At 39.8% G+C, this 11,899-nt stretch overlaps 1 protein-coding gene across 1 annotated transcript; it reads right to left on the reverse strand.

Moving 5' to 3' along the window:
* Window positions 1–1,623: 1,623 nt before the first annotated feature.
* On the reverse strand, window positions 1,624–11,850 carry nots (nothepsin). Its single transcript, XM_073840552.1, has 9 exons — window positions 11,724–11,850; window positions 10,096–10,279; window positions 8,954–9,071; window positions 8,733–8,851; window positions 8,460–8,656; window positions 6,341–6,463; window positions 6,105–6,258; window positions 5,863–5,961; window positions 1,624–1,963 (listed from the first exon to the last, which is right to left on the reverse strand). Exons 1-9 carry the CDS (start codon window positions 11,777–11,779, stop codon window positions 1,793–1,795), a joined length of 1,221 nt encoding a protein of 406 aa, XP_073696653.1. The 5' UTR covers window positions 11,780–11,850; the 3' UTR covers window positions 1,624–1,792.
* Between the last annotated feature and the right edge of the window lie 49 nt (window positions 11,851–11,899).

Consider the following 11,899-nt stretch of genomic DNA (forward strand, 5'->3'; position numbering starts at 1 on the left):
AGTGATGGTTCTACCGTACTTGTAGCAAGGAGTTGAATTTACAGTTTTAGCTATCTGGAGTATACAAGAGACTAGATAATGATCTGAGATATCATCGCTTTGGTCCCCAGGTAGTCAAGTGCAAACTCTAAGACTATGTGCCATTTCTAGATAGGAGAGATGCTCCACATCCGGAGGGATGAAGACCATCTCTTTTCAACAGGTCAAGTCTGCCCCAGAAACACGTCCAATTGTCTATGAAACCTATGTTATTTCGTGGGCACCACTTTGACATCCAGCCATTTAGTGACCACAGTCTACTGTGTATCTCGTCACCACGGTAAGCAGGGAGGGGACCAGAGCATATTACAGTGTCTGACATCGTACTTGCAAGTTCACACACCTCTTTAACATTATTTTTAGTGATCTCCGACTGGCGAAGTCGAACATCATTAGTGCCGACGTGAATAACAATCTTACTGAATTTACGTTTAGCATTAGCCAGCACTTTTAAATTTGCCTAGATGTCAGGTGCTCTGGCTCCCGGTAAACACTGGACTATGGTGGCTGGAGTCTCTATTTTCACGTTCCGTGCAATAGAATCGCTAATTACTAGAGCACTTTCATCAGGTTTCTCAGTGGGTGCTTCACTGAGTGGGGAGAACCTGTTTGATGTTCTGATCGGAACGGAAGAGCGGTGTTTTGACCTGCGACTATGCCGTCTCACAATCACCCAGTTGCCCTGCTGCACGGGCGTTGTTACCGGAACCGAAAAATGTACAGGGCTTTCGCATCCACAACCGTATCTAAGGCCCTCACATTCTTACTATCCTCTTTTAAAGTTTGGATGCGTGACTCTAGTTCTGAAATCTTCTCTGTCAGCCTGACTATATTCCTGCATTTATCACTTGCATAAGGCTCACTGCTGACAGAGATAGATAAGCTATACATGTGGCAAGCAGTGCAGACAACAATTGTAGAAGAAGAAGCCATTACTCACTGTGATTGTGGAATGATTCCAATTTACCACTGTTGTTCGAATTCCTGAAAAAACTGAAAGGAACTGGCTAAAGGTGTACTAACGATATTAAACATGAGAGAAAAAACGTTAATGGAACGCAGATGACAAGCTAACCGGCTAACGCAATGCTAAAGATAGTAAACAAGAGTTAAAAGCATGAATGGAGTGCGAGTGGAAAGTTAACTGGCTAATGGAATGCTAACTTGCTGCACTCGTGATTATAGAATAAGGCGAACAATCAAATTATTCAGATTAGTTTGTTGGATAAGATCAGAAATCAAGTTAAGCTATCAATTTAAAACGGCAGAATTAACAATAAGAATCCAACAGAAAACTGAAGCTGCAGGGAGCAACAAACACAGACCACTCTGCAGCAAGGCAAACAGGAAGCAGGGAAAACAGATCACACAAATGTTTACTTGTTAATGCACCACAAGTCATATTGCAGTACTTGCTTTTCAACCTTAATACCTCTTTTGCATGATATTGTATAATATTGTGTAAAGTACCTGTATAGTCTGTCTTAGGTTACATGTATAGTCAATTATTTATAGTATATGTATAGTTAGATTATCACTTCAGTTAGCTATATATAGGTTTAAAAAATGCTCTTACGTCTAGTGTTGTATGTTTACATTTGTTTATTTATGTAGCACCGTGGTCCTGCAAGACACATTTTGTTCCACTGTATGTCCACACATGTATCGGAATGATAATAAAGCTCAACTTAAAAATTATTGAAATTTGGTTTGATTTGACACAGAATGACCCAGATGTGATCTATACAGAGATCTATGACCTTCCTGAAAGATGAGCCAATCCCACCCGTTTATGGCCTCTGTCATAGATGCTGTAAAACTGAGAGAGGAAAACGTCTCCTAGAATCCAGACGGGTCCAGCTGGAGAAGGGATGTCTATGGACTGAAAGCCACTGAAGCAAATCTCCTTATTGTCCAACATTTCCTACAGAGAAAACCAGAGGAATCATCAGACTGTAAAAAAACGGAGAAGCTTCGCTGATACACAGAAGGAGTCGCGAGCAGTGGGAATCCAATCTTTTCTGATTTACCCAGCCAGCAGTCGGCGGGAGAGGGGAGGGGAGAGTTTTGTCCAGCCATTTATTTCTTCTGTTATTTTAGTGAAATTCATTATATTTTTCATTATTCATTAATTCATTATTTGACTTTTAATGAAGTTCAAGTTCAAACTCTCTTTGACAATGGTTAATACTTAAATTTTATCTGTCAACATCAGAGGTTTAAACAGAATCTTTACAGGGTCCTTTAAAGAGAACAAAGTTTCTGGATAATTTGCGAAGACACTGCGTAGATGTGGCTTTAGTCCAAGAAATGCATCCAGTGACGGCACAAAAACAAAGGGGTCTCTTATCCTCTTCAAACGAAACCTTCCTCTTGTTATTGAAAAATATAGTAACGATAAATCTGGTTGAGCTATTTCTGTACAAGTATGGAAGGTAAGAAGATAGCGTTTGTCTCCGTCTATGCCCCAGCAGTTTTTGGTGTAAACATTTTTCAGGTGTTAACAAATAAGTTGTTGCTCCTAAGCGATTATGCACTCATTATAGGTGGAGACATGAATGCACTTGCCAAACTAAGGCTCGATAAATCCACCACTGTATTCACCAAATCACAAGAGATAACATCAGCAAATCTGACAGATGCATGGCGTGTTCAAAATCCATTGGTTAGAGACTATACTTCCTTTTCTTCAAGGCATCAGACACATTCTAAAATAGATTATATTCTATGTTCTCGTGAATTTAGGATGTGTTTTGAGAGCATTGCAATCCTACCTGCTGTAATATCTGACCACATCCCATTGCTGACAAAGTTTATTTATTGCTCACATGATAGATCTCCAAGATGGCAATTTAATACAACTCTTCTACAGGATTCTGGGTTTCTAATAGGTTTTAGATATAAGTTGAAAAACGTTTTGAACATAAACCTTAATAGTGTGGATAATCACATGATGGTATGGATGGCTACTAAAGGCTTTATTAGAGGTTTTGCTATCTCTTTCTCTTCTCATTTAAATAAAGTAAGAAAAGCACAAATTGAGGAATTAGAACAAATTTGCCTCTCCCAGGAAACCGAACTGAAGAAACAAATTTCAAAATCTGTTGAAAGTGAATTAAAGAGTTCCAGGTCCAAGTTAGACGATCTGCTTCGAAGAAAGGCTGAATTTATAATGCATAGAGTTCGACAGAATTATTTTTATTTAATATATTTAATGGTCCAAGACCCAGCAAGTTATTGGCTTTAAAATTCAGACAAAGTGAAGCTAGGGCTATAATTGATACCGTTTATTCTCCTGCAAAAGACCTAATAACCAATCTAAGAGAGATAAAAACTTTTGCTGAACATTTTAAAGATTTATATCACCTCAAAGATAGTATAGATATGGTTGTGTGTTATACATTTTTACATGACATTGATCTACCACGATTAACGCAAAAAGCCAACCTATAACACTTGAGGAGCTGTATGCAGCATTGAAAACGGCAAAGAAGAGGAAACCACCTGGGCAAGATGGGATCCCTCCAGAATTAATCTTCCAGTTTTGGGATCTATTAGGACCAATTATGCATGCTGCAGTAAACACAGCAATCCAAAAAAGTCAAATGAATTAAAAACAAATAAATACAGATCACTTTAATTCCAAAAAAAGAGATAAAGATCATATTAAATGTTCAAATTTTAGGCCAATTTCATTAATAAATTCTGATTTAAAAGTTTATGCTAGGGTCTTAGCCATACATCTTGAAAAATATATTTGTAAATGGGTTCACAGTGATCAATCTGGCTTTATTCCACATCGTTCGGCTGCAGACAATATACGTCGGTTGCTACACATAGTGCATGAAAGTAAAGATAAAAATTCCCCTTGTGCAGTTTTATCGTTAGACGCGGATAAAGCTTTTGATAGATTAAATTGGGATTACTTATGGAGGGTGCTAGGTAAATTTGGGTTTGATGAGAAATGTATTAATATGGTATGAATAATTTATAATAATCCATCAGCAATTATAGCAACAAATGGCTTACATACCTAACCATTTGATATCTTGAGAGGAACGAGGCAAGGATGCCCCTCTCACCAATATTATTTGCATTTTCCCTCGAACCCTTAGCTCAAAAAATAAGACAAGATCAAATTTGCTCCATTTCTTTTAAGGAGGTCTCTCTCTTCCAAATTTTGAGCTATATCATAAAGCATTCCAAATGCGTGTAGTCAAGACATGGTTTGACTCTATGAATTCCACATCTTGTAGAGAAAAAGAAGCAGCAATCGTTAGACCAATTAGACTTGAAGACATACTTTTCTCTGGACTCTCTTTAAAGTACTGCCAACAATTATTCGGCCCCATCATAACAAACACATTTAGCACTTTTAGAGCAGTGGAGAAATTATTAAGTTATGATAACAAATGGCACCTACAAACACACTTATGGCAAAATAGGAATATTAAACATGGTTCATCTGAACAGTGGTCAAAGCAGGGAATAAGGACTCTTGCTGACATATGGGATGATAAAAGTATGTTAAGTTTTACAACATAGTTTCAACTTTTAATGTACCTGCATTATAATTTTTTTGTTCTTGCAATTGCGTTCAGCCTTCAGGGCATATGGAGTCCCTTGGGGGTCAGCTCTTGAAGCACATCCAGTTTAACAAAATGTAATGTCAGCTGTCTATCCTCGCCTTTTTGAAGTTAAAATAAAGCAATTACTACTGCACATGATTTGGGTAAGGGAGCTATCTGTGGACTCGACTGATTGGGAAACAGTATGGAAAAATATATTTTGTCCATCAAAAAATCCAAACCACCAATTAATTCATTTCAAATTCTGTCCCAGATTATATTGGACACCAAAGAAACTTTTTCTCATCAAAGTATCTGCAAGCCCCCACTGTAATTTTTGTCCCTACCAACAAGTGGGAACATTCATGCATTTGGTGTGGGAATGTGAGAAGGTTTATGAGTTTTGGGAAAAGACCTCATCAGTACTGTCTGATATGATAGGAAAAGATATACCAGTGCAACCAGGTGTGCTTCTTCTAAATGACGATTCTAGTTTAGGGCTTCCAGAACTACAAAGAAAGATCTGGTTGGCAGGACTAACATCTGCCAAAAAGATAATTGCGCAAAGATGGCTCCCTCCACATTCTTTAGCTGTGCGATATAGTAATGTTAGAACTTTCAACAGCCAGAATAAATAAAGCTAGAGCCTTAACCCTTGAGGCATGGAAATTTGAAATCAGAAAAAGATGGTAGAATTTAATTTGGGGTACAATTCGAATGTTCAAACCTCTGATGATCTATGTGACAAAATGTATAAATTACTTGTATATTATTATTGTTTTATTATTGTAAATTTATTTTATTTATTTCTTGCAATTTCTGCAATTTTTTCCTGCAATTTCTTGGCAATTTGTTTTTTATTGTAAGGTGGCCCCTTGGGGGACCACTGCTGGGCGGGGGCTGGAATTGGGGGGTGGGGTGTAGAGGGTCTGGTTTTGCTTATTGTGAAGAAATAACTGTATTTGACCCTCTCTATGCAAAAGCAATACAAAATGTATCCCAAAAAGACTGTAGAAGCTGAGATGTTGTTTGAACATGTGACTGAAAGACAGTAGCAATTCTACAATTCTATTAAAGAATTATAGCTGCAAGCAGAAATTACAGCATCAAACACAGCAGAGGTTAAAATGTCAACCTGGGACTATGAGTTTGGCCCCAAAATTTAAGGGTATCCTCATGGCATAGTCATTTCCATAAACTAGCGTGAAAAAAGAAGAGCAGCAGGATGAATACGTCTGTAATATGTTGTACTCACCCTCCTGATGTATTGTTCTCCAGTGAGGAAATACTCCACATTATTGATCAGGAAGGACACTACAGGAAGACTGCTGATCCTGACACAGTCTACAAGAAACTAAAACCCACAATCAAACAATTACAGTTGAGGTTGATGAAACAGAAAGTTGATCACTAGAGGCCAATCCATATTGAATTTTGCAGCTATAACTATGTATTAAAAAGTATGTGCTGTTGCAAAAGACAGGGTCTCATGATCACCTCTCCAACAGCGGTGGGTGTTGCTCCAATAAACTGCTGGAGGAGCAGGACGTCTCTGGATGGGCCGCCGATCAGAGAAGTTCCTGTGTCCACTATAGCTTGACAGCCTTTAGTGCTACGATAGCAGAAACTCAGAGCTCCCTGAACCTTCACACTAGACACAACAAACACAACACACTCATCTCTGTTGGGATTGTCTGTCAAATGAGTGTTTTAATGGAAGTGAAGTCACTCACGCATCTAGTCTGATCTGCCAGTAGCCCTTCTGAGTGACTGGAATCCAGTTGATGGGAGAAACAAAACGGGTTTCATCCACCCCTCCAAACAGCAGCTCCCCTCCAAAGCCAGAGCCATTGTTCCTGTAATAAATATGAGGACATACAGTGAAGATCAGCATCACAACCTAAATAAAAAAGTAAAAGAGAAAAAATGAACATGAATATTTCTACTTCAAGGTTGAGGTTTGTCTTTTACAAATAAAAGAACAAAACTTATATATAAAAATTATCCTTAAACCATGCTATCATCACAGTTGGTCAGTGCCACTGCTCAGAAAATTGTGCTTTAAAATATATGCTTTCACTGACCAGATGCAAGTTGGGTAATTTGGACAATAAAGCACCATCATTATGTCAATCAAATTTGCTGTCCCTATTTTCCATGACAGTTGGTTCCCAAGAGATCGTGTTTATGTTGCAGGAAATTATTTTTCTGTTGCAGAAAGCAGCAATGGGTTTTTTTTTCTGCCAAAAGAAAAGGGCTTTACAGACAATATTTTCACCACAGAAAGATGGTGAGGTGAGTGCAGTTTTAGACCTGAAATGGTTAGATTTAACCAAATGCTTAACTAGATCCAGCTAGGGTCTCTTCTGAAACAAAAAATCTAAAGGATGCTTCATTTCATTGTTCATACAGTCAACAGCAAAACATTTTTTTGATCCATCAGTTTTTCTTTTGGGGGCTAAACATGCCAATATCAAGTCTTGCCTTTTGGTCTTGCCAATGCTCCAAGCACATTCACAAAATGCATGGATGCAGCTTTTACTCCTTTGGCTCCTTTACTCCTAGGCATCTGTTTTTAAAACCTGCATTTAAACGTGATTTATAATAGCACAGTCAAAGCAACTGATTATGGAGCACCACAATAGAATTCATAGCAGTTCCTTGGGGTGGAACAGGATTCAGGCATGATACAGCTCTTTCCATGAAACAGTTCAAATAAAGCCAATTTCTTCCTGAGAAAAAGCATCCAATCATTCCTTTTTAGTGCTGGGTCATCTTGCAATGGGCTCACTCATTATAGGAGTCACAAATCATGGTACCAATTTCATATTTTGAACCCATTGTTCCAATGAGTTTCAATGGATCTACTGTCAAAATGTGTGATTTCTGATGGTTTCCCTGTGGGCTGGGGCACCCGTTTACCATTTTATCAGTACTTTCAGCCCAGTAGTACTGTTTTCTAGAACTTCAAGACTTCCATGTTCTTGTTGAATGGACATGATGGTAAGGTTATACATCAACCAGCAAGGTAGAGTGTGTTCTTGTGCCATGTTGAGGTTTATTGTAGCACACACCCTCTTGTAGGTTCAGGACAGAATCCTGTCCATCAGGACTCTTCACGTTCTGGGTCAGCTAAACTGGGGTGTGGATCTCCTTTTCAGACCTAGGTTGAAATACAGGATGGAGACTGCATCCTATTATTGTGGAATAGATTTGGGAGGTTCGGAAAGCAGAAGTTGAGTCTGTTTGCTTTAAGCAAAACAGCCCAATGCTCTTTGTGGTTTCTCTCTGTGGTTTCTATGCATTAACGTCATCCTGTTCAAGTTTAACAAATATGACTGACTGCACTACCCAGTGGTGTAAATGCAAATTGCTGTTTGTGTGCTTTAGTGGCCTTTGTACAGGTTTATCTGGCGCACAAGAATAACATTTCATTTTCTTATGAGCCACATTGTTTGAGCTTACTGAACAAGAAGCGTCACCTCCTCTCAAGCTTTGGTGCATCCTTGAAAGACATTTTCATTGCAGCAGGCTGGATCTCTCCAAATACGGTTCTTCTGTTTGTTGATATGTATTTTGGTAAACAGTGCACTGGGCCTTTTAAGGCACCAATGATATTGTATTTTAAAGCAATCAGCCAATGAACTGGTGAATTTCTATATGGGCTTCAGACAATCCACAAAGGTGTTCCCTTAGCATCAGCAAATGATACAAAATCTTGTTTCCTATTTAAGGAACTAGGGATACACACAACCTGAAACATTCTCATGCCAAATATATCATTTTCAGTGCCCTCAGTATTACCATCAGATAAAATGTAAATCTGTAAGTGATGTTGTTTTGATTTCTTACATGAGATAAAAGGAGAAGACGGGTTCATCCAGCATGCCCTGCACTATCATACTGTCAAACACAGGAGAACCCAGCTCCTCTGCCAGCTGAGGGAAACCCAAACCCAGAACCCCATCAAACTGAGCCAGGACAAAGGCAAAACCGGGCTCATATACAGCCTCCCCAAACACCTGATTCTGAACCGTCACAGAGCCCACCTGAACCGGGACAAGCACACAAAAAAACAGGATTAATATTATAGCATAAATATGATGGCTCATAGTGATCAGATACCTTTAATTCTTCTCTGGCCATCACTCCCAGCAGGTGACCAGAGCCATAATGAATGCCAAAAACTCGTCCATCATGTGCGTACGTGCTTGACTCAAAGGCCTTGAACTTGTGGTGCATTGCTGTGCCAAGAGAGGAACACCATGACCCAACAGCACAAACAATAACCAGGTCAATTCATATGGACACACACTTTTCAATGGGGATGAATGTGTGTTAGTTACCGCATGCTTGGCTCACGCAGTAAGATGATGGGACCCAGAGATCAGTGGATCCTGTATCAAACACCACAGTGAAGTTCTGCTCTGGTTTGCCCAGACTGATCTGACCAAAAAACTGTGCCTGTACAGTACACAACAACATGGTATTTTTAATGTCTGTTTCATTCTTAACCTTAATGTAATGAGGTCATGTTTTCCAAAAACCCTAAACAACTTATAATTGTAGTGCAGATATTTGTAGAAAGCATTATATTCCCTTTCCAAGCAGCATCTTTCATGACTTTGTGGGCAAGGTCTATTAAACTGTACAGCGGTCAACCCTGTTATCGTTCTTAAGGCATAATTATATTATTAAACACATTTTATCTGATAGAACAAAGATCACCAGACTCTGTCCTGGAGGGCTGGTATCCTGGAGAGTTTAGCTCCAACCCTAAACAGCTGAAGCAGCTAATAAAGGTCTTACTAGGCATACTTGAAACCTCTAGGCAGGTGTGTTTAGGCAAGTTGGAGATATATTCTTCAGGACACTAGGGGCCTCATTTATAAAACTTTCTTACGCACTGATTTGATCTTAGAGTGTTCGTACGATCAAATCCACGTCAAAGTACAGATTTATAAAAACCGTCTTTGACGTGGAAAAGTACTTATCTCCACGTCAGATTCCAGCTTGGCGTACGACCGTTTCCTTGTGGTAATGCCTGGTATTGCAGATAGTTCAGCCTCACTATAATTTGATTTCTTGCGCTCCTTTTTACTTGCCATTGTCACAGAGTTTTTGCTTTAGGAATGAGCTCATTTTATATGTTAATTAATTAAGCAGGGGCGTTTCGACGGCGGAACATTCAGCTGCACACAATTCCACGATCATTTGTGAATTATAATCCGAATGACTGGCTTACGCATGGATTTCGTGCGTACGTTCGTTTTCTCTGAATCGCTCTTACGATCAAATCAGAAAAGTTCTTAGATAAAATCAAGGATGGTTTCTACGCAAGTCTTTATAAATGAGGCCCCAGCCCTCCAGGACCATGTTTGGTGACCCCTGTGATAGAAGGTAATGTAATAAGGCAGCTTAAGTTTAGTAAGTAAGTTTAGACCATATAAGGAGTGTGTAAGAGTAGATTAACAAGAGAAGAGCTCACATCCATGAAGTTGTAGAGTCTCTCTGTGGATCTGCCACTCATACGAAGGTAGTGTTGTGCGGCTGGATAACACTGGGCATAACGCCGGGAGAAGACATCTGGGTGGTGCTCACGCAGGAACCCATCCAGCTGGTTAGCTGCTCGAAGTTGACTACGTACTGAGGGCAAACGACTTAATGGTAACCTGAAACAGGAGAAATTTTATTATTCTGAAAAACCTATCTGTATATTCTCACAGTGATAAGAGATGTGTTATATCGATCATCTCAGAAACCTTGAGGAGGAGGTGCACTGATAGTCGTAATACTTACAAGTAGGGTTTGATGTTCTGGGATCAGGCCAACAGAAGCTGAAAAGGGCACAGACTTTGGTGGCATTCGTTGCACCATAGTCTAATATTCAAGCAGACAGGAACCACACTTGCATTGTGGGGACATTATAGAATCTAACAAACATGGGTGGCGATGAGCAGCCAGATGTCACTAATAGACATCCTGCTCGAGCAAACCCAGAATGACGCCATTATCTGAGTGTGCCAGATTGAGCCGCTAGCTTGGGAGAGGAGATCCCTCCACAGTGGAATAGACCAAGGTGCTGCTGTCAGATGTACAGATGCACTACTTGGAAACCATGACTGGCTCTTTTGAAGCAGGGTCACTGGAGGAAAGGTATGCAGGAGCAATTTAAGCCATTTGTAGCTTCTCCAATGAGATGAATATCAGATAATGAACGTTTTTCCTTGAGGTAAAGTGGCCCACTCTAGATCATCTGAACCATCTAGGGTCAGCATTCCTCAGTCTCAAACCAGGGAGTGTCATGATGTCTCAGAGAGATGTGACTCCAGTGTTCAGAAGAGGGGGAGTCTTGCCAGTGTTAAGAGGGGGCAATCTTGGGCCTCTTTGGTGGTATGCAGCCACTGTCATGTTGTCAAAACAGACAAAGTTGTCAAAGCCTTCAAAGGTGCCAGGGCCCTAAAGCAGCTGTGGTTCACCCTGAGGTTTAAGTGTCCTGTGCACCAAGTATGGGGTGGGACATATGAAGTAGACCTAACAGAATGACTGTCGAGGGGACAAAAAGCCCTGGCTCCTATTGTGAGCCGCTGAATTTTGGAAGTCTACCAATGAAGTGTGGAGCTACTTTGTGCCTCGTAACTGGCATAAAACAGTGATTTATTTGCATGGCTACTCCGATGCCCTATTCACCCTCATTGACAACCTGTTGTTAGCATCGGCTAACTAACCCTAGATTTCGGACTGCAGGACACAAACCGAGATGAGATATGCAAGGTACGTTTTCACTCGGTATCATGATTCAACACACTTTAGGTCAATATCACACCGGACTTCTCCTTTAAGCAAATTTACATTGATTTAAAAATGTTTTGATGTTTGTTCTAGAAAAGACAAAAATACTGAGGAAACTTTATACATACCGCCTTTTCAAGGTGTGGAAACTATTTTCTTACGATTGTCAAGAAACATTGAATCAAACAAAAATGGAAATTTTTTAAATGCAGTTTCATCTTACTCTTTCTCACATTAAAAAAGCAAAAAACGGTAATTTAGTCAGCCATTTATCACAAAATGAAGCCAAGTGCATAAAGATAAACCAGTGAAGCGTGTCCTTACCTCACTAGACTCTGAACAAAGCCCACAAACGCCAGCAGGATCAGACTCGTCCTCATGCTGCCGAAACGATCTGCTCGCCGTTTCAGGTCAAGAGTGGCGAGATTAAACACACATGCGGAGCTTTGAATGTTTGATTGTGAATTCAGAAAGCTTTGGGGTCATTATGACCCGGTCAT

The sequence above is a fragment of the Garra rufa genome, chromosome 5 (assembly GCF_049309525.1).
Source record: "Garra rufa chromosome 5, GarRuf1.0, whole genome shotgun sequence".
Classification (NCBI taxonomy): domain Eukaryota; kingdom Metazoa; phylum Chordata; class Actinopteri; order Cypriniformes; family Cyprinidae; genus Garra; species Garra rufa.